General features: G+C 41.2%; 1 protein-coding gene across 1 annotated transcript in view; it reads left to right on the top strand.

The window, feature by feature from the left end:
- ITIH2 (inter-alpha-trypsin inhibitor heavy chain 2) overlaps nucleotides 1–22,436 on the top strand; it is a 42,444-nt gene extending 20,008 nt beyond the window's left edge. The window contains exons 15-21 of the mRNA XM_075208593.1: nucleotides 1,629–1,801; nucleotides 9,362–9,535; nucleotides 13,394–13,507; nucleotides 14,620–14,818; nucleotides 15,208–15,380; nucleotides 20,907–21,018; nucleotides 21,511–22,436. Coding sequence (XP_075064694.1) covers nucleotides 1,629–1,801; nucleotides 9,362–9,535; nucleotides 13,394–13,507; nucleotides 14,620–14,818; nucleotides 15,208–15,380; nucleotides 20,907–21,018; nucleotides 21,511–21,658 — 1,093 coding nt within the window. The 3' untranslated portion in view covers nucleotides 21,659–22,436. The remainder of the gene's footprint in view (nucleotides 1–1,628; nucleotides 1,802–9,361; nucleotides 9,536–13,393; nucleotides 13,508–14,619; nucleotides 14,819–15,207; nucleotides 15,381–20,906; nucleotides 21,019–21,510) is intronic.
- Nucleotides 22,437–22,474: the final 38 nt, after the last annotated feature.

The raw sequence follows: 22,474 nt of genomic DNA on the forward strand, positions 1-22,474 counted from the left end.
GCCAGTCCTCAAGCACCCTCAACAGCTCATGTTTTCAGGATTTCTTTAATCATGCACAGGTGACTTAGTCTACTCGGCTGGGACAGTAATTATTCTACCTGTTCCACAGATAAAAATCAGCACAACGTGAGATGTTAGGGGTGAGTGAGGACTGGAGTTGAGAAACACTGCACTGGAGGATACCATTCCTGGGGGAATATTCAATTAGCTGTCCGGTCCGCGGTATCGTGCCGGAACGGGCTGCGTAGTCAAGCCACAGTACCGCAATAACGTGGATTTTCATTCGCAACCCATAGGGTTGCGTACGAAAATCTGCGTTAATGCGGTACCGTATTAACGGCAATACTGTGCAGAACCGGAAAGCTAATTGAATATGCCCCCTGGTGTCTTCATATGGGGAAACTGACCCGATTATTGAAGAATATGTTATCTTAAAATGTCTGATAATAACAAAATTGATTTAAAGACTATTGATAGATCTGAAAGTGCATTTCAATATAACTCCTATAATCATGTGTGTGGTCATCTTCTGACTGCAATAATAGGTCTCTTTGAAGTTATGAGAGTTCTGTGTGCTTGGCCTGTACCCTGAATGGCTGGACCTTGTCCAATCTAGCTACTTAAAGGTATGGCCAAATTGAACACAGATCCTGTTGCCTAGAGATCAGCGGGATATGTCCAGCATAATTCTGAGCTTTGCTCCTACTCTTAAAATTGGAAACGCCTTCAAATACACTGCCTTGCTGTCCATTTTAACTACTTCATACAAAACATAAGCTATTAATATTGAATCTGTAGTTTAATCCTTAATTGCGAATATTTCACTATCCATAAAGAATGTTCAAGTCTACCCAGATCAGTTAATTCCTTAGCAAAAATGTGACCTTTCTCAAAAGATGCCTTTTTGCTGTGGAATTGTAATGAGAAACAACCTCATGTGGTTTACTATTCTAGGGTAGGATTTTATATGATGATTTTATTATTGCAGTTTTTCTTAGATAAAAGGCAAAGGTGCCCCATGAAAATATGGCATTGTTTGGTAATTTGAAACTTGTTTATGCAATCCACTGTCTCCAAACATTCTCCAATTACTTGCAACCATTAGCCAGTGCCACTTCCTTCAGATTTTATGTTCGTGATGATGGTGATGTTGAGGGTAGTTTCATCAGCGGCAAACATATCTTGACTGACTTAGTACTTTCATCAATGCATAAGTTATGCCATTCTGCTACAAATTATTTGCATCACAAATCAAGGAACTATGACCAGAATTGTTTTATCCAGCCTAAATACTGTGGGTCTGTTTCATTAAGGCACACAAAGCACATGTAAATTGCATTTAATTTAAAATGCTTGTAAATTCGGGTGCATGCACATTCATACTCAACAAGGAGCGGATCTGAAAAACCGCCTCTTGTTGAATACAGGCCTAGGTATGCTCTGGATGTTGCTGCATTCACTGCCGTATAGTCCGGTTCTGGGCATGTGCAGAGCGATTTTATACAAAATACGGCACATATCGGCATTTACGTTCTTTAGTGAATTATGCCCTGTATGATGGCAATAATAATTCAGTTTGAGATAAATTTGGACATATATTTTTTAACTAATGGTGATTTCTTCCATAGGAACTTGGCTACTACAGCTGCAGCCAAACGGAACCTTACAGCGAGGATTTTGCAGCTGTCCATCGCCCACCACTTTGTGACCCCCTTCACATCATTGCTGATAGAGAGCGAGGATGGAAAAGAGAAAATGCTGGCAGATTCGCCAACTACACTGAAAGGAGCATGCTGTCAAAGTCAGTATTATTACATTACTAGTAGTTACACTGCAACAACATTTCACTACTTGCTGAAGGTCTCTAATAAAGCAATACATGATTCAAGCTATTACAGGAAATAATGCAGTATATCTTATTGTGCTCCTCTGGTACATCCTTACAGGCATTATGTTTAATTAAAGATGAACAATCGTATCAAGTGGTTAAAGTAGAGAAGGCAATAACTATCTTTCTCATGACACCCATTCACAGAAATGTGGGAATCCTTGCCATGGACACCCATAAGTGTTCATCTTCACAAGCACACAATGATTCTCCGGGAATACCATCTAGAAAAGTGTGAATGTTACCTGTGTGAAGATTATCCCAGCAATCTTCCAGTAAGCTGCATTGAGCACAATTTATCTTCAACCTTCTCCAGCTTGTTAGCTATGGAGAAGCACTGTCTGGTACTTACCACCACTGACGGTGGTAAGTATCTGATGAACTACGTCTGTCCCAGGGAAAAAATTTCCAGTGTTCCTCTGGGTGATGGGAGTTTTTTTAGAGTTTTATTTTTTGGGCACTTTAAATCTTTACCAGGTGCTGTCCACAGTTTTCCCACTTACTTAACCCACACTACTGTATTTTTTGCATATCTCAGTTGTGTAACTTACTTTGCATATGCTGAAGTCTCCTTGTGACATTCATACATAAATATTTCCATACCATCAATGTAAAATATTTCATACTGTATGTAATGTTGTTACCCCACAGGGTGAATTTTCTTGTTTCCCTCCACATGTTGTATTGCTCCATATCTCAGTTGTTTTAGTTTCTTTGTTGTTTACAGAAAATTATGTTTTCCCTAAAAAAATATTTATTCCAAGATTACTGCTTGCAATCAACATTGTTTCATTATAGTTTTTCTCGACAGGGAAAATAATATCGTAGCCGGATTGGGAGCTTATAAAGCAAGCATGCAGAAAAATTTGTTTTTTGTGTAAAGCAAGTTATGCTCATATGCTGAACACGCCTATAAAGTTAATGTATAATGAACCTGTCACAACAAGACCCATCTGGGTAGGCAAGACATGAGAGTGTGATAGGATTAATCAAAACAATACCATCTAATCTGTCTAAAAATAATACAATTTCAAAAACAAAAGTCTGTTCTGTCTTCACTCCTCCATGGCAGCCATTATTATGGTTATGCTTCTGTTTTATTTAGCTAGAGATAGGTCAAACAAAAATGTCAACTCAGTAAATATATAAGACAACTCTTTCCCTTCCTCCATGTCTTTTTCTGTCTCTGCAAGCGCGACAGGTCAGCTAGAGAGAGATTTGTGCGGTACGCTGTGGTGTAAACTGGAGCAGGCTTTGCTATCCAGAAACCGCCGTTCTTCTGACAGATAGATTGGCAGTATCCAGGGAAAAGTCTTATATATATGTATATATTCTCTGTATGTATATATATATATATATATATATATATATATATATATATATATATATAAATTGTATATATATTTATGCCTGTGGGAATGAGTGAAACTTCAATTTCTACTACAATTTAAGGTTCTCTCTTTGAAGAAAGTATTAGGAGGATTTTCAGATGGAGAAACATCAGTCTAAGTCTAATTCTAAAGAGAATAGAATAGATTATTTCATTTGTAGATGCAGAAGCTCAAAATTGGAATTTAATTCCAAAAGTAGACCAGGCTATAACTGGTATGTCTACTAGAACAACTATACCACTAAAAGATGTTGGTCCTTTAAGGGATTGTATGGACAGGAAAGCAGAAAGTTCTCTGAAGAAGATTCATATTTCATCCAGGACTACATTAAAGTCAGGAGTGGCTGTTGCATCAGTTGCCAGGGCTTTAAGGTTATGGTGTGAAAACCTTGATATAGACATCCAAGGAAAGGTGAACAGACAGTCTAGTAAAAAGTGTTGAAATTATGCAAAAAGGCATTCCTCTGTGAGGCGCCCCTGGATTCTATTGTTTTTTCTGCAAGAGCTATGACATCCCCAGCAGTAGCCAGGGGAGCCCTCTGTTTATGGCCTTGGGCAGCAAAAAATAGTCTGGCTAATCCTACATTTGAAGAAGTTGTTCCTTTTGGAGATAAATTGGATACCATGATACACAAATTATCTGGTGAGAAATAAATCACATTGGCAAAAGATTGTAGAGCCAGAAATCCCCCCCCCCCCTCCCTTCATTCTCTCATCAAAAGTTTAAGGGGAGAAGGAGTCATAGGCCAGGAAGGCAACATCCCAGACAAAATTTGTACTGCATCTAAGCAGTACTTTCAACCATGAAGACCTCAAAGCAGATTGAAGCTGACAACAATGTCAGGAACAGTCCACAATAACATCTATAGGGGACAGACCAGATCAGTGATTATCCCTGAGGTTATTTCTTTGTCCAGCTCAAAGCGCTATCAAGTGCGATAGAAGTGATACACGAAAGTCTGCAAGATCTAATGTGAATCAACCCAATTTCTCAACTTTCCCCCAGAACAGGAAGGCAAAGACTTTTATTCCAGACTATTCCTTGCCAGGAAAGCTTCAGGGGCCTTTCGCACGGTTTTGGGTTTGAGAGGACTAAACAAATTTAAAGCATTTTTGAATGGAATCTGTGAATTCCATTGTAAGAGCTATTAGCAAAGGGGGTTTTATGACATCCATAGAACTTTGGGATGCCTACTTTTAATGATCCTGTAGAAAACAGCACAGGAAATTTCTCAGATTCTCCATAATGAGGCGCCATTTTCAATTTACTTGCATTCCTTTCAGTCTGGTGATGTCCCTGAGGACTTCTACCAAAGTATTAGTGACACCGGTGACAGAGCAAAGGAAACAGGGTGTGAAGATTTTACCATATCTGTACGATATCCTAATAGTGGGCGAGTCAAAAGAAGTAATCAGCCACAGAACAACGCAGGCGATAAACTTCTTGCAACTGCATGGATGAGTTATGAACAGGAAAAGGGCCATCTTGTTCCAACAAAACATAGAAAGTTTTTAGGAGTCCAAATAGACACCAGAAGAACTAAGGTACCTCTGTCAGAGGAAAAATGTGTCAAGATCCTATCTCTGGCACGGCAATTGCAGGTAAATCATCAGATAAGAAAAGGGCTGCAGTTGTTGGGAATGTTTTCCACTGCAATAGGAATAATTGCATATTCAAGTTGTCTCATGCTAGATCACCGACTGGAGGTCTTAGCAATTGAAGTCACAAACAAGTTTCCCTGAATCAGGTGTTTAACCTTTGAGAGATCACCAAGAGATCTCTCAACTGGTGGAGAAGCCAAAAATTAGTGACAAGAAGAATGTCACTTTAGGAGCCTGAGTCAGTAATTCTCACAACAGTCTCCAGTTGCTATAGGATAGGGTGCATATCTTTAGAAAAAGATAGCAAAAGGTACATGAGGGAAAGGAAATTGCCAATAAACATCTTGGAAACAAGAGTGGTTTGAAAAACAGCAGTCCAACATTTCCAGTATCAATTGCAGGGAAAACATCTAAGAATATACTCAGATAACAGAACTCTGATTGTCCTCATAAATTGACAGGAAGGAACCACAAGTAGAGCAATGATGGTTGAAATAGCTAGAATCATGCTTTGGCCAAAAAAGGATTACGTGTAGCAGGCAAGCAGAACATACTAGCCGCGGGCACGGCGCTCCCATTAGGCAAGGTTAGGCACTTGCCTAGGGCGCCGGGCTCTGGAGGGTGCCACAAAATGAAAATTACTTTAAAACTGTGCGGCGACCGCTGACCTTCCATGGCCGCCGCACAGCATTCAGATACATCCACGGAGAGGGGGGAAGAGGCTATTGCTCACCACCGCCGCCTCTCTGCTCTGTTTCCCCCCCCTCCACTCACTGACTGTCGGGCCAAAACATCATCATCACGGCCCGACAGTGTCAGTGAGCGGAGGGGAGCAGACGGAGCAGAGAGGCGGCGGTGTTGAGGCAAGGTAAGGGAAGACGTGGGGAGGGGGAAGGCGATTTTCAAAGTGTTCCTGCGGCGCGCGGGGGGGGCGCCGATTTTGACAAAGTGCCTGGGGCGCCATGGACCCTAGCACCGGCCCTGGCTAGCCGACTACCTCAGTTGCACAAAAATCCATCCAGGAGAGTGGAGTCTAAATCAGGAGGTATTCCAATTACTAATAAACAAAATTAGGCTTTCGAAGTAAACATAATGGAGACAAATCAAAATCCTACAGTACCCAGGTTTCATTCCTGGCACAAGGTTCCAGGAAGAGAAGGAATAGATGCTTTAGCACTTCTATGGATGTTTCAACTGGAATACACCCTCCATTTCCTCTCATTCCTATTTAAGAAGAAAACAGAAGTAATTTTGGATAAGGAATCTGTTTCCAATAACCTGTGAAATGTTCAGAGAAAACTATGGCCTCTAACTCTTCAGGCATATCTGCTAAAACAAGGTCCAGTTTTACATCAAAATTTAAAACATTTAGCTTTAATGGCTTGGAGATTGAGTGACAGTTGGAGATAAAGGAGCTTCAGAGTTAGTGATCAGTACACTCCTGCAAGTCAGAAAAATAGATTCTTCCATTATCTGCTATGGAACATTGAAAAATGTTGCGTCTTGGTGTGAGTCTAAAGTGTATCCATCTTTAATGACTATTCTACATATCTCAGACTTTTTACAAGTTGCATTTGTTAAAGGTGTTGCCTGAGCCACACTAAAGGTACAAGTGTCAGCGTTAAGTGTCCTGCTGAATACCACATTAGCTTAGGAATAACTGATTACATGTTTTTTTCCAAGCAGTAAAAAGAGTCTGTCCTTCTGTCAGACCTATTGTATCTCTAAGGAACCTTAATTTAGTCCTCCATATGCTTATGGAGGACTAATAAGCGTAATCGTGCGTAATCGTGGGTGCAAATCCTAATTGAATATGCCCCTAAAAGTGTTATTTCTAGTGGCAGTGACTTCTACCAGTAGAGTTGGGAAGTTACAAGACCTATGTTGCAAGGAAACTTTCCTGAATATGAATTCAGATAGAGCCAATTCTGCTTTTCCACCAAAAGTAATATAGACATTCCACATTGATCAAGAAGTAGCGCTAGCAGCTTTCATTCCACAACCTAAAGATGAGAATGAGAAGAGACTGCATTCTCTAGATCTGGACAGAGCCACTTATCTATAATATAAATGTCTAGTGGCGTGTGTTAGTCTGTCTGTGTGTGTGTGGAAAAAATAAAACCAAGCTCCAGCGCCACCTTCTGGGCGGAGTTATACACTGACCTACTAAATTCTTAGTGTGTGTGGAAAAAAAAATCAGAAAGGGCTGAAATTTGGTATACTAAGATGTTTTTAATTTGTTAATTTAATTTGTTAATTGTTAAAAGTGTTTATAAAGATTTAAAAAAAATATATATATATTTCTTGAAGGAGAAGTGACAGTTGGGAGTGGTTGGTGGTTGCCGGGGGTGACAGTGGGGAGTGGTTGGTGGTTGAGGCCTGGGCTATGGCCCAAATGCATGACAAGAACCTTTTTAACACCTTAAGTAGCTTGATTTGACTAGAATGCATGAGTATCATGGACGGGTTAACTTGTATATCTATATCTGTCTAGGCATAGGAAAACAGAAATGTTTGTGATACCTATAGGAAAAGATATGCTCATTCTGAACAAGCTATGTCTAGATGGATTAGACAAGTGATCGTACCGGCATGCAAGAGGAGTGGGCAGCCAGTATCTGCAGTACCATTCAACATGAGAATTAGTTACAACTTTAGCAAAGAAGGCTCAGGCTTCTGTCACAGAGATGTGCTGTTTATTGTTTGGGTACATCCCATAGGAAAGGCTGCCATGGAGGATTGAAGGAAAAAAATGCAAATTATCTCACCGTTAATTCCTTTTTCCTCTAAATACTCCATGACAGCCCAATATATTCTCACCCAGGTTAGTTGTTATATGTTTCAGAAGACACCTTGGGAAGTACTCAAAGAAGTGGAGGAAGGGGAGGAGTTGGTTTATATACTAACTAAGGGGGTATTTTTGTTTGACCTGTCTCTAGCTAAACAAAAGAGAAGCATACCCATTGTAAAGGCTTCCATGGAGTACTTAGAGGAAAAGGAATTAATGGTGAGATAATACGCATTTCTCTCAATATTAGAAGCATTGCCACCCCTAAGAATTATTAAGTTTTCAGGTATTCCCTGACTTATCCTCAAAATGCAATCACAAGTTAATCTAATTAGTGTTACTGTGAACCAACAAATTCCCTGCTTAAAAGTAGCATTACAAAAGCCAAGATGACCTGACATATGAATTCTTTAAGAACACAAAGACGAAACCTTAAGGGGGATTTACTGACAATAAAGTCACAACAACAAACTGACATACAGAAATATAATTGCAAAACAGTGTTTAAAATAAAAGTGAAATAAACACATAATCTTTGGCATAATCAGCAACCTGGAAGAATACTAGAAGTTTACAATTTGCAATATAATTTCATTGCTTTTAAACATATTTAAATATATTGATTTATAGATCAAACCTAGCTTCCCATTATCCATATAGTTTGAACTTTGTTCGATCCATATGCATTTTTCTGGCCCAAGGATTTTAGCCCATCCTTTTGGGTGCCTTGAACTCATAACTGGGCTATTATGATAGCATGGCATTTCTGAGCAAACAATCAAGCCAAGGTGACAAACAGCATGCCTATGATATATCCCTTCATCAAATACAGTGATACAGTGATCCCATTATGACTAAAGTAAAGTAACTTCTGCTTTTAGGATATATTATGACAACATTGACCTTATTTCATCATTCTTCTAATTATGATATAACCATAGCAGAACCCAACTGATAAATATGAATTAATGTTATATTATTGAAATAGAGTAATATAATTAGATAGGTGAACTAGAAAAGAAGAAATCATGTTATATATTCCCTCCTCCCCTAGACATTCCTGCCCCCTGGATAGTGCTTATAGGTCACCACATTCACTCCAACTAATATATTCTGAGCACTCAATTTTATGGAGGAATAGAGATGCTGGATAAAATGAAACAGAAGGTGAAAGTAGCTGTGCAGTGAAGGTAGCTGTGCAGTGAAGGTAGCTGTGCAGTGAAGGTAGCTGTGCAGCGATGGTAGCTGTGCAGCGATGGTAGCTGTGCAGCGAAGGTAGCTGTGCAGTGAAGGTAGCTGTGCAGCGATGGTAGCTGTGCAGCGACGGTAGCTGTGCAGTGAAGATGATTAATTCCAAAAGACTCTGCAGTGTTCTGCAAGACAGAATATTTTATGTGCATAGGAAAAAAAAATTATCTGCAAAAGACAATCTTCTCCAATAATCATGTCCTATTTAAACATAAATGTTTCCCAAGACAACTAGAAGTTTTTTTCAGTAAAGCAATTTCCATTTTAGATTTAGCTAATTGAGAAGACAAAAAATAAATTCAGGTGTTCATCAATATTGTTACTTAGTACATAATAGCAATATAGTGCAGTGAATGTGCATACAAAGTGTCTATTTAACATTGATAATTCAGCCATGGATCCATTGAACTGAATAGTAACACTTTATCTTTTTTCCTGGCAACAGCATTGGTTGTGGCTACCCAAGCTCCACCACCAACAACCAAGCCTCCATGTACATCTAATCCACCTTCATATGAGCTCAGAGAGGAAACTACAAGTATAGTGATTTCTACTTCTGCAGTTAAACCGGGTCCTACTCCAAAGCCACTATGCATAAACACCACATCTCCAACCTGTGGTATGTATACCTCTCCTTGACTTATATAAGCTACAATCAGGAGACATTGCATGGGATCTACTTTGTCTCCTAGGGGTCTATTTATCAAAAGGAGATAAACATTAAATCTGGTACAAATGGGCGTTTTCATCTGCTTTCCGGCTTTTCCTTATTTATCAAAGCTCATGGGCCGAAATTGATAATTACTGGCAGCCTCCAGTGAAGCTTCCTCATGCAAAGCTTGTCATTACTTTACCATTTATTTATTTTTTATTGACTCTGGAACTGGAAGCCCAAGACCCGGCTTCTAGTTCCAATACGTATGAGCAGGGCCGGACTGGGACTAAAAATCAGCCCTGGCATTTCAAGCATACAGGCCCATCTCTGTTGATGAGCATGAAAAAACTGTGTGCCGCTGCTGCGCAGCGGTGCCGCCAAGGGCGTGGCCACATTATGTTGGGGGCGTGGTCAACATGGGGCATTGATACATACATTATAATAAAACATTACATTTATCAGGCCCTCCCTATCATGCCACCCCCCCCACCCCAGAAACACATTACAACACCCCCAGCCCACTGTACTTATCTATGCTTCTGATGCTGTTGACATCCATCAGAGTGGGAACATCCTGTAGAGTCAGCAGGGAAACTCTTAGTCTCACAAGATTAATAAATCTCATGAGACTTAGAGCTCCTCGGCTTGCTCTGCAGGCTGTGTCCTATCCAGGGACAGGGAGTAGCTATTCGCTCCCTCCTGCTAACCAGAGCTGGATTTAGGCTCAGGAGGCCCTAGGCACTTATGACAGGGGGCTCCTATGATGTAATATGGTTATTAGACACATTTTCAACAAATACACAGGCAATACTGTGAGCGCTACTATTAGGTGCACACAGTTCTGCCTTCACAAGCAGTACAATGTGAAGTAGGACATACCTCCCAACTGTCCTTGTAGTCAGACCAAATCCTGACTAAGCGGGACAGTCACCCACCAAATTCAGGACAGTTGGCAGACTGTCCTGCTCTCTCTTACCTGTCTTGTGGCTGCTGGTGTCTTTAGATAAGTTGCTGCTTGTCTGGATCCTGGAATGTTGGGGGCCCTATTTGGAAAAAAGAAAATGGGTACATGAAAGTTATAAAACTCCAAACAGCACCGGTGTTAACTCAATATAGCACCCACGTTATAAAATTAGGCCTCACTCCAGCCCCAACATTAAAATAATAGTATTCCCATTTAATAAATAAATCTATTTCCCTCCCTCCAAACAACCTCAGCAAGAAATTAAATAGCATTTATGTTTAATAAAAATAACCATTTCCCACAACCATCCCAGGCATTAAATAATTCATAATCACATTTAATAAATAGACCTAATTTTCCCCAAACAGCCCCACATTCACTTAATAGCACACATTATAGTCATATACTGCCCCCCACACACATTATAGTCATATACTGTCCCCCACACACATTGGCCATTTTTATTTCCCCCCTCCTACAGCCATTGCCCCCCCCTGCAGACATTTTCAATCACCCCCTCTTCCCCTTGCAGACATTTTCACTCACCCCCCCCCCTCCTTCCCCCTGCAGACATTTTCACTCACCCCCTCCTTCCCCCTGTAGACATTTTCACTCACCCCCCCTCCTTACCCCTGCAGACATTTTCACTCACCCCCCCCTTCCCCCTGCAGACATTTTCACTCACCCCCCCTCCTTCCCCCTGCAGACATTTTCACTCACCCCCCCTCCTTCCCCCTGCAGACATTTTCACTCACCCCTCCTCCTTCCCCCTGCAGACATTTTCACTCACCCCCCCCTCCTTCCCCCTGTAGACATTTTCACTCACCCCCCCTCCTTCCCCCTGCAGACATTTTCACTCACCCCCCTCCTTCCCCCTGCAGACATTTTCACTCACTCCCCCCTCCTTCCCCCTGCAGACATTTTCACTCACCCCCCTCCTTCCCCCTGCAGACATTTTCACTCACCCCCCCTCCTTCCCCCTGCAGACATTTTCACTCACCCCCCCCTCCTTCCCCCTGCAGACATTTTCACTCACCCCCCCTCATCCTTCCCCCTGCAGACATTTTCACTCACCCGCCCTCCTCCTTCCCCCTGCAGACATTTTCACTCACCCGCCCTCCTCCTTCCCCCTGCAGACATATTCACTCACCCCCCCTCCTTCCCCCTGCAGACATTTTCATTCACCCCACCTCCTTCCCCCTGCACACATATGCCGTTTTTCTGCCCCCCTCCCCTCCACACACACATATGCCGTTTTTCTGCTCCCCCCTCCACACACACATGCCTTTTTTCTGCCCCCCCCCCTCCCTCCACACATATGCCGTTTTCCTGCCCCCCCCCCCCTCCTTCCACACATATGCCGTTTTTCTGCCCCCCCCCCCTCCCTCCACACATACATATGCCGTTTTTCTGCCCCCCCTCCCTCCACACATACATATGCCGTTTTTCTGCCCCCCCTCCCTCCACACATACATATGCCGTTTTTCTGCCCCCCCTCCCTCCACACATACATATGCCGTTTTTCTGCCCCCCCTCCCTCCACACATACATATGCCGTTTATCTGCCCCCTCCCTCCCTCCCTCCCCTTACCTCAGCACTGACAGCAGCCTCCACTGCAGCTAGTCCTACGCGGCTGGGAACTTGAAGCGCGTGAGCCGGGGCGGCGCACAGAGTCGTCATGACGTGTGATGTCATGACGGCTGCATACCAAAATTTAAATCGGGGGATCGCAAGGAGCCGGTCCGGCCCACACTGCCATCGGCCATTCTGGCATTTGCCAGAAGTGCCAGATGGCCAGTCCGGCCCTGCGTATGAGTGAGCTGGCATGCTGGCTCACACATGCGCATAGAGACCCAACACAAAGCAAAACTTGCAAGTGGAAAAACTCCTCTTACTGCAGCCAGTCAGTATTGTCAAGGAGCTGAGCATCACTAGGTTGCCCCTGTGACATTGTATTGATAAATTGTGCGGACAATGATTAGCAATAGGAAATTATAGAAAATCAGTTTTTCAGGGTCTTAATAAATAGACCCCTTGGGCTAGATTTACTAAACTGCGGGTTTGGAAAAGTGGAGATGTTGCCTATAGCAACCAATCAAATTCTAGCTTTCATTTATTTAGTACATTCTACAAAATGACAGCTAGAATATGATTGGTTGCTATAGGCAACATCTCCACTTTTTCAAACCCGCAGTTTAGTAAATATACCCCCTAGTCTTTATAGGTTATAGAAGGGGAATAGCATTAAGTATTTCCCCATATTGGTGTCTTTATTTTTTTTACCAGTTTCAGCAGCTATTCTGCCACTCAGTTTCAGATGGTTTAATACAGGTGATCGCTCAGGTTGATGGGCAAATTGTTGCTTTCTGTATGCATAATAAAAGTTGCATTAGTGCACCAAAGACAGTGCAAAAATAGAATTCAATTTTTACACATAAGGCATTAAAATAAGCGGTGTTGTGAACGGTAATGGAAACTGAAGATGTTCCCTACTTTGGGTCTTCTTTAGAGCTATTTTAGTCACAAATTTCAAGAGGTAGAAGTTTGCATTCTGGGCACATAACATATGTCTAGAGTATAGTTTATTGCAAATATATCAATGCATTTAACTTTAAAAGTCCACAAAAAAAATACAATTTAATAAAGGCAGGGAATGTCCATCTGAGAGAAAAAAGTGGAAGGCAAGTGGGAGCCCAAACAGGGGAGTAGAGTTTATTCTGGAATCAAGATTATCTGATAGACTGCTCTATTGTGAGGGTCCAAACTGAATGGCCTTTATGCTCTGCCATAAAGCTAAACCAGATATATAACAATCCATGACATTATCACCAATTTAATGCTGGCCCTTATCTTGCAGTTGATAACGATCCACACTTCATTATAAATTTACCAATCAGCCAAACAGATGTCTGCTTCAATATCGATGCACAATCTGGAAATATTCTGAGCCTGCTGTCAGATCCTGAGTCAGGTAAATGAATGGTGCATTGAAATATATTTTTAAATATTTTATTCTAAAAGTATTGTTAGAAAATAGAAAAAATACATCAATTCATGTTTATTGCTATATTTGGTAAGGTTACAGAGTTTTTTTGAATTTTGACCCTTGCGTTGTGTTGTGTTAAAGAAATCAGTTACTATAGCAGAAGTGGCCTTACTTCAGTGGAAAAAATACCCATAGTGCAGGCAATGTATCTGGGGCCTAGATGGGGAAGGGGTTTTTTTTTTTTTTTTTATAATGGTATACACACTGCCAGCAATCCTACTTATTTCACACCCATTTCCCACTACCCTGCCCTGACCAGCTCTTCAGCTACAATCTCATTACCTGAATCAGAGACCTTGTTCTCTGATAGTGCTGAATAAATCTTCAATTTTCAGTTCTATTGAAAAGAACTGGACAAATTAAGATTTTTTTGTGATGTGAGATCACAGAGCAAGTAGGCTCCTGACAGAAGCTAGGAGCCAAGTTATACCTTCTGCACTGGGGTCAATTACTGTGAGTTAGGCCCTGAACTGTCTACATTGAAGTTAATGCAGTTACTTTTTTACTATTAGCCATTAAACAATCCTCCTTTCTCCCAACTAAACAGATAGAGCATTAGTTTTCCCAAGGTATTTCAAAAATAAATTGGCTTAGGCAGTATTACTACTTATTACAAACTGATTTATTAGGCTAAACGGGATAAATATTTCTGACCCATTTGGGACAGTGGGTTAAGCAGAACGGGACTCAGAGAAGCATAACGCTGCCCTAGGGCCGATGTTGCCCATCACTGATATAGGTGGACCCATGACAAAGGGCTTCTTTCCCGCTTGGCCTAAGGTACTGGGATGTCCATAAACTGTTCTTATTTTATATCTGAAACTTTCAGTCACATAAAAGGTATTCGAGCGGGAAAGAGATAATTGTTAAAACTAGGTAGCATATTCTGAAGGGAGCGAGACATGAAGACTGAAAGGTAACAAATTAAAGCACAAGTTTACAGAATGAGTTATAGATCTACAAAACAGGTTCTCATAAGAAGTAAAATACTGGATGAGAACTGATGCAACAGTAACAATTCTGTTCTGTTACTTTAGGTATTGTGATCAATGGGAAGATAGTTACAGCTAAAAAAGCCAAGGATGGCAAGCTAAATAGTTACTTTGGTACATTTGGCATGTATTTCAAGCAGCTGGATACAAGGATTGAAATAAGTACTGAAAAAATAACATTGAAAGATGCATCTTACAGTAGAGTAATGTCCTGGTCGGAATCCAGCACTTTGAAGTACAAGCGGTAAGTGTTGGCGTAATCATATTATCCTGTTACATTTTATTATGATACAGTGATGCTGTTTGTTTCATTTGTACTGGGCTGATGGAAGCCCTGCTGATATCACTCAATACATGCACTAATGCTAAGGGAATAACATTGGTCTGTGTATGGTTTAGACACCACTTTCACTAAGCACTACGTCATTGTCATGTATTATCTTTCCTGTATGTTGAATCGCAAATACTTATTAGAATGCGCACCCTAAAACCAAGAGTCAACTTTAAAAAATGTAGTTGTTAAAAGCACAACCAGATTGGGTTATGCAATCCAATCTACCAGCATAAGTCTGCTAGCGTTTTAGGAAAGTTTAATTTGGAGCAAACATTAAAGCCAATATATTGTTTTTACAGGCTTACTGTATCAGTGAAAAAGCAAAGCAACATCACCATTACTGTGGATAATGATATGACATTCCTGGTTATTCTACATCGTGTCTGGAAGAATCACCCCATCAACGTAGACTTTCTTGGACTATACTTTCCTTCTAGTGGTACATTTTCAGAAACAACACATGGCTTAATAGGTAAAAAATATGGATGTTTGGCAAGTTAATGTGGCAGTAAACTGTAGAAGTTGCATAGCTAACTCCAATGGCAGAAAATCATGACAACAGCATGAGTAGAGTGTGTAACAAAAATCCCATCTTTCCTAGGATGCCAGAATGATACAGGAATATAATAACATACCTCATACTTGCCCAGGAGACTCCCGAATTCTGGGTAGGTCTCCTGGACTCCCGGGAGAGCTGACAATTCTCCCGCATCTGCCCACTTCCTAGTGGGCGGATTTGAAGCCTCCATCATGCGATTCTCCGGGAATCGCATCATTTTGGTCCACCCCCATCCTAAAATGATGCGTTTGCGATATTATGTCACAGGGGGCGGGTCAAAATGATGCGATAAGCGGAGCCCCGCCCCTCACGCCCATCTCTACACTGAGACTCCCGGAGGCCAATTGTTAAAGGTTGGCAACTATCCTTCCCAGGCAGGAGATTAGGGCCTATCAATTAATTAAATGAAAAGTACCTGAAACAAATCCAGATCATTTTCTCAGAACTGAAATTGACAATAATATACATGAGAGCTGTAGTGAGGCATGCCATGCCCATCAGAGCTCCCCACATACCATTTGACCTCCCCACATGTCCCTGAGAAAACGTAAATGACTGAATATTACCACCCTGACAAGGGGGCACCACGTTATTACACTGTTTCTGAGACTAGGTTCACACAGTAATAATGAACCATCTTGACTTTACAGTACATGACCAGGGGCAGAATTAGTTACAAGCTATACACTGATTGTCTTTATTTCACTGGCCTGCTCTCGCACTACATGCCTTAAGATTTCTGTAGCATGGAACGGAAGACTGTGAAACACACAGCGATATGACAGGAGGCTGCGGCTTCTTATATACTATTTTGCCAGTCATTTTAACAGCTTCTGTATTTCCAGCACGCAAACCTCCCTGTTTACCCACAGTATATTGTGAGCACCAGTAAAGGAAAAAAACGGTGCTCATAGAACTGTGCAGTGAGAGGTAAAATTACTATATTAGATATAACAAAATATCTCACACTAATAAGTGTAACACCAGGCAGAAGTCATGCTAAAAAAGGCTTAAAAATGTAATTGAATGTAAACATGCATTAAAAAGTATTAATTTTAAAAAAAAACAAATACATTAAAAACCAACAACAATTTAGTGAAACTGAAGGTTACCATACACACTGGATAATAAATGGATATTAGTCAATGTATAGAGATCATGTGTATATCATTATATATATCATTTTATAGGCTGATGTTGAAAATCTCAATGTGCTTCTCCAGCATAAAGTGTTTATAATGTTTCTTCACTATTAAACATGTCTGTCCCCACACAGATTTAGGGAATACAATTTATCTTTCCCATCATATATTCCAACCAGAAGAGGTTTAGTCAACCTTTTCTCTCTATAATAAAAAATAGATTTACGAATAGTAGTTTTTAATTTCTGGTTTTTTTTTTATTAATAAATACTTTTTTATGCATTTTTGAACCATCCAACTCTCTATACCTCTTCCTTTTTGTTAATAAATATGTTATTATGCATCTGTGAGCCATAATCCTCCCAATGTCTCTTCCCCCTAATTAATATATTGTTTTTTCTATTTTTGAGCCAAACTCTCACTATGCCTCTTCCCTTTTATTAATAAATTATTATTATTATTATTATTATTATTATTATCCTTTAATGTTTGCAGTGACATCCAGAGAGTATAAAACCAAAGAGTACATAGCATTGTAGGACAATTCAATAGACACATAGCATTACAAATCAAGACACAGCTACGATAGCCATACTGGGCAAAGAGGTGCAAGTGGGTATAGCAACACACTATAACTAGAAGAAGGAAGGAGGAGAGGTGGGGGGAATGATTCATGGCAAGCTGAAACCTGTTCCCATGACCATGAGCGTGGCGTAGCTAACAGGATCAGAGACACTGATTGAGGTGGGAAGACAAGGGAGATTTGAAGACCAAGGGCAGGGAGCAGGTGCAAAACATAGCTGGCTTGCAGAAGCATAGATAACGAAAAGAGGAGGACAGAAGGAAAGAGGGGCAAGAGGGAAGGGGTAGCGTGCCTACAATCTAGAGGGGAAGGGACAGACAAACGGGTGACACAGAGGTTAGTCAGTATAAGGGAATCTAGAGAACAGATGGGTGGGGTTGAAACAAGAGTGGGTGACTTGAGGTGAGGAGGATGAAAGTGGGGGAGGTATACTTCATATGATTGAAAGGCACACAAAGAGGGGAGAAAAAGAGAGCAGGGGAGTGGTTAATCTGTGGAATGGTAAACTTTAATGAACAAGTAAGTTTGAAGTTTTGCATGCTAGGTGATAATCTGATAGAACGAGGGAGGTCATTCCAGAGGTAGGTGGCAGCATAGGAGAAATCTTGGATGTGGGAGTGAGACATGAGTACGTATGGAGACGAGATTGGCAATATAGAGACCAATGGAGTTTGAGAGGGCTTTGTAGATGAGGGTGAGGCTTTTGAAGAGAATTCTGTAGGGAAAAATTAGATTGAAAATAAGCGAGATATGTGCAGAGGAGGCCAGGAAGGAGAAGGTTGCAGTAATAGAGTTGAGTAATGACTAGTGGATGGATTAGAGATTTGGTGGCATTGTGGGACAGGAAGGGTCTGATATGATTGATGTTGCCGAGCTGAAAAGCCATAGGTTTGGGCAAGAGATTGGATGTGGGGGATGAAGGAGAGGAAGGAGTGAAGAATGTCACCCAGGCAATGAACTTGAAGGACATGACTTTGGTCTGGGAGGTTTCTGTGGAGTGGAAGGGATGGAAGTCAGATTGGTTGATATCAATGAGGAAGTTACTACAGAGGTAGCTGGTAAGGTGGCTGTAGATGAGATGCTCGAGAATTCTGGAGGCACAGGGGAGGAGAAAGATGGGGTGTTAGTTAAACAGAGAGGTGGGTTCAAGATTGGGTTTTCTTCTAGAATGGGTGAAACAAAGGCATGTTTGAAGGATGGGGGCAGACGGAGAGTGATAAGAAAGGTTGAAGAGGTGGGCGATGTGGAGCAGGCATTGGGGTAGGGGGAGTGAAGGAGGTGAGTGGAAATGTGATCTAAGGACTAGGTTTAAAGAGGAGAGAAAAATAGAAGAGAATGTACTTCATCGCCCTTAATGGTGGCGGGAGAAACACAGACAGTGCTGGCTAGAGGAAGAGGGAGGGTGGTAAGGGGGTTGGAGATAGATGGCAGAAGAAGATTTTGTGTCCGATGGAATAAATTATGGAGGTGAAAGAAGAGGCAACAACAGTGGCAGTAAGGGAGGAATGTGAGGGCAGAGGAGGGAGTTAAAGGTGGCAAATAGGCAGCAGGGTTTTGAGACTGGGAGGAGATGAGACACTTGAACAAGGATTGTTTGACAAGGAGAGGGCAGAGCTGTAAGAGCAGATGATGGACTTGAAATGTTGGAAGTCTGCCATGGAGTGAGATATCCTACAATGATCTATGGAGGTACATGATCGTTTTTGAAAGAAAGTTCCAATGTTTGGGTTTGGAAAGGAGAAGACACACAGAAGTGGCTGGACAGTGGTGGAGATGCAGGGGTGGTTATAGAATGAGGCTGCTTGGTTGGGACAGGCCAGGGATGATGTAGGGGAGAGGAAAGTTTCAAGCAAGGAGAAAAAGACAGATGGATAAAAGTTAATACATGTAGTAAGGGATGATTTGTATGAGGGGAGGGGTGTAGGAGACAAGGCAAGGGTGAATCAGAGGAGATGGTATTCAGAAAGTGGGAAGGGAGAGATGGGGAAGACAGAAATTGCACATTGGTGGGAGAAAAGACAAGGTCAACATAGTGACCAAGACAGAGGGTTGGGGAGGAGGTCCATTGTGAGAGGCCGGACAAGGAAGAATGGGCAAGAGGTTTGATGGACGCTGGGTCAGAGGGGTTACCAGTGAGGATGTTAAAGTCACCCAGGATCATGGAGGAGAGATCTGGGGAGAGGTAGTGGGGGAACCATGCTGCAAAGCTATCAAGAGATTGGGAAGTGTGGTCATGGTTGATGACTGAGACAGAGAGATGGATAGGGTAGAAGAGAGTGATGGAGTGGACCTTAAAGGAGGTGTACAAAAGGGAGTGCTCAGAGGAAATTACACGGAATGTACAACGGGGGAAAGGAGGGTGTTCACACCGCTATCCAGATGGCCACTAGTTGGTGAAGGATAGGCCTCCAAATGAGGGAGCAGTAGGGGAACCAGTCAGTGGAGAAAAGCCAGGCTAATATGATGGCAAAAAGGTTAACAAGGTTGGAAATGAAAAGTTAATGGATAGAGGACAGTTTATTGGGATGGATCTAGCATACCAGAGGCCAGACGAGAAAGGGAAGTACGGAAATGTGCTTCAGATTGGCAGGGTTACTGGAGAGCAAGGCTGGGACGGCGGTGAGGGCAAGAGGTAATGGTGGGTATTAGATGGGAGCGAGGAGACATGGTGTGAGACAAGAGAAGAAAGACTAGAATGGGATAGCAGGGTCTAGCGAGCGAGTGGGATTAAGGGAGCACTGGTGCTAGGAAAGGGAGCCACAGGGATTAGGGATGGACAAGGAAGAGGGAGTGAGCAGGAAGAGAGAAGAACGGTAGTATGGGACACAGTAAGATTTGAGATGGATCAAATAATTAGTTACATAACAAAAAAAAAACAAAAAAAATGTACTCAATTTTGAGCCCATTCCTGATATTCTCATTTTAATTACCTTGCCATTTCTCTGCCTCCTTCTTTCCTCTCCTGATTCTTTACGTGATGTGGTGGCTCCCAGTCACTGACAGACTAAGAGTACACTGATGAGCTCACTGCAAAGCCTGATTACAGGTTATCAATGGGATCACACATCATTGTAAACAAAAAAAGTTTTAAAAAAAATTACATTTAAGTGGACGGGGGAGGCATGTAACAGAGGGTCCCCCTAACCCTAAAAGTCTGGGCCCCGTAAATCTGTATTCCCCATAGCCCTCTCATGATTACACCATGGAGTGTTCAGTCAGGCTAGTGCGAAGATGGATGAAAATCTTCTTAATAGCTCTCGGCAAGTTCTGGCTACTGTAAATATTTATAATACCCACGTTTTCTGGGCTGAGGGTGGTAAGAGCTTTTTCTCTTTAGAGCTTGTTCAGGTCTGCAATTTCAGAACATGTTCTCCTTTTAAGTTCGACATGGAACAAGACATGAGAAAAACTCTCAGAAAATGTTGCAAGCACAGGGATCTAACCTTGAGTCAGAACATTTGCTGTACATAGGAGCAGTAGTGGAAACAATGAACCAGACCAAAGCACTGGAAAAGCATGCATGCACTTCATCTGAACATGTATATATGCTTGATGAAAAACAAATGTATAATTGAGACCCCTGACAAGATGCTCTATTCACATGTGTGTACAAACTAACCAGGAATCACTGTAGCATACACAGATCTACTTATTGGTAAATAAGGCATATTATGCTTCAACTAACCATAATGCCATTTGTCTTCATTAATCTAGGCCAGTTTATGAAAGAGCCAGAAGTCAATGTCTATGATATGCAGCCTGGAACTGAACCAGAGAAACCAATAGCTACTATGAATGTAAAAGGACATAAGCTGACTGTAACAAGGTTTGTACTAGGAATCCGTATAAAATATATATGGGAGCAAATGAAAGCAGTGATCATTTCAGTTTATATGATGAGTGACTATTCTAATTAACATTACCGTGTGAGTAGCACAACCTTTATAATAGTTAGGTGTGCCCATTAAAATATCAATTGAAATAAACCTCCTGTAGGCATGAGCCCAGGCTGTGCCTATAGCCTCTGATATGAACCAGTGCAGAACCTAAAAACACCTCTTTAAATTAAACACTGATGTCAGGGATTAGTCGATGAAGAACTTCTCACCTCTTATTGGTTATTGAAACTCACCAATCAAGGGTTAGCACAATGTCTAGTCATTTCCCGACAAAAAGGCCTGAAATCAGACAGCTGTAAGCTCTAGGCTCCAAATAACTCATACCCTCCTCATTTTCACAGCAGATACATGCAGGTGATAATCCAAACAGCCTGTCTTGTACAAGACAATTTACCTGACCTTGCTTTTTCTTTATGCAGAGGGGTGCAGAAAGAGTACCACTTAAACAGCATGCTAGGAACTAAAGTCACCTGCTGGTTTGTACACAACAATGGAAAAGGTTTCATCGATGGACATTATAAAGACTACATAGTACCTCAACTCTACAGTGTTTTAAAACATCCTTAAAGAATGTCCACATATGTGTTTGCTAACAAGATAAATGTGTCATAAATTGTGCTAATAAGATAAATATATAATAAAATATAAGAACTTTTTTTATTTTAGCCAAATTTTATTTTATCTTTTATGGGTTAGACAAGTATTAATGGCTTGAGTACAAACTACACAAAAACAGCACATCATTTATTAATGGACAGATAATCTGAATGGAGGACTTCATATTTGAAATAGCAAATAGTATATACCCTTGTGGCTAAGTGCTCTTCCATCAAGCCTGATAATGATGGACACTTTTCATGCCTCTTCTTACTTCTTTCAATCAATATGAATAATAAAGTATGTTAACCTTATAAAACAATATATTGTGTGCTTTAATCCAGTTTCCTCAAGCCCTATTTCTATACATGTAATTCTCATTCCCGCTTTAATTATGTTAACATAGTATGTAGCATCATTGGCCAAACAATATTAAAATAAAAGTTACAATATGCTTGTTTCTATTGGCTTATAGTTATAAATCAGCTATATCAACATGTGCTGTATATAGGGCTATATTCACCACATAGGCCAGTTAGGCAGATCAAGGACAGCACTGTGCTGGTATCAGAATATAAATTTAAGCCTCTTGTACTGATGTTTGCTTTCCTTTTAATGTTTTATTACTATTTCCAGGTCTTTACTAACCACCTATTTCCAGTAAAAAAATATATATAAGAGAACAGGAGCAAAGCGCTACAGAATCTGCTGGCGCTATATAAATAAATGTTGATGATGATGATGTTGATGAATTACTTATTTTGGGTGTATTTATTCCGACTGCTT

The sequence above is a fragment of the Mixophyes fleayi genome, chromosome 4 (assembly GCF_038048845.1).
Source record: "Mixophyes fleayi isolate aMixFle1 chromosome 4, aMixFle1.hap1, whole genome shotgun sequence".
Taxonomy (NCBI): domain Eukaryota; kingdom Metazoa; phylum Chordata; class Amphibia; order Anura; family Limnodynastidae; genus Mixophyes; species Mixophyes fleayi.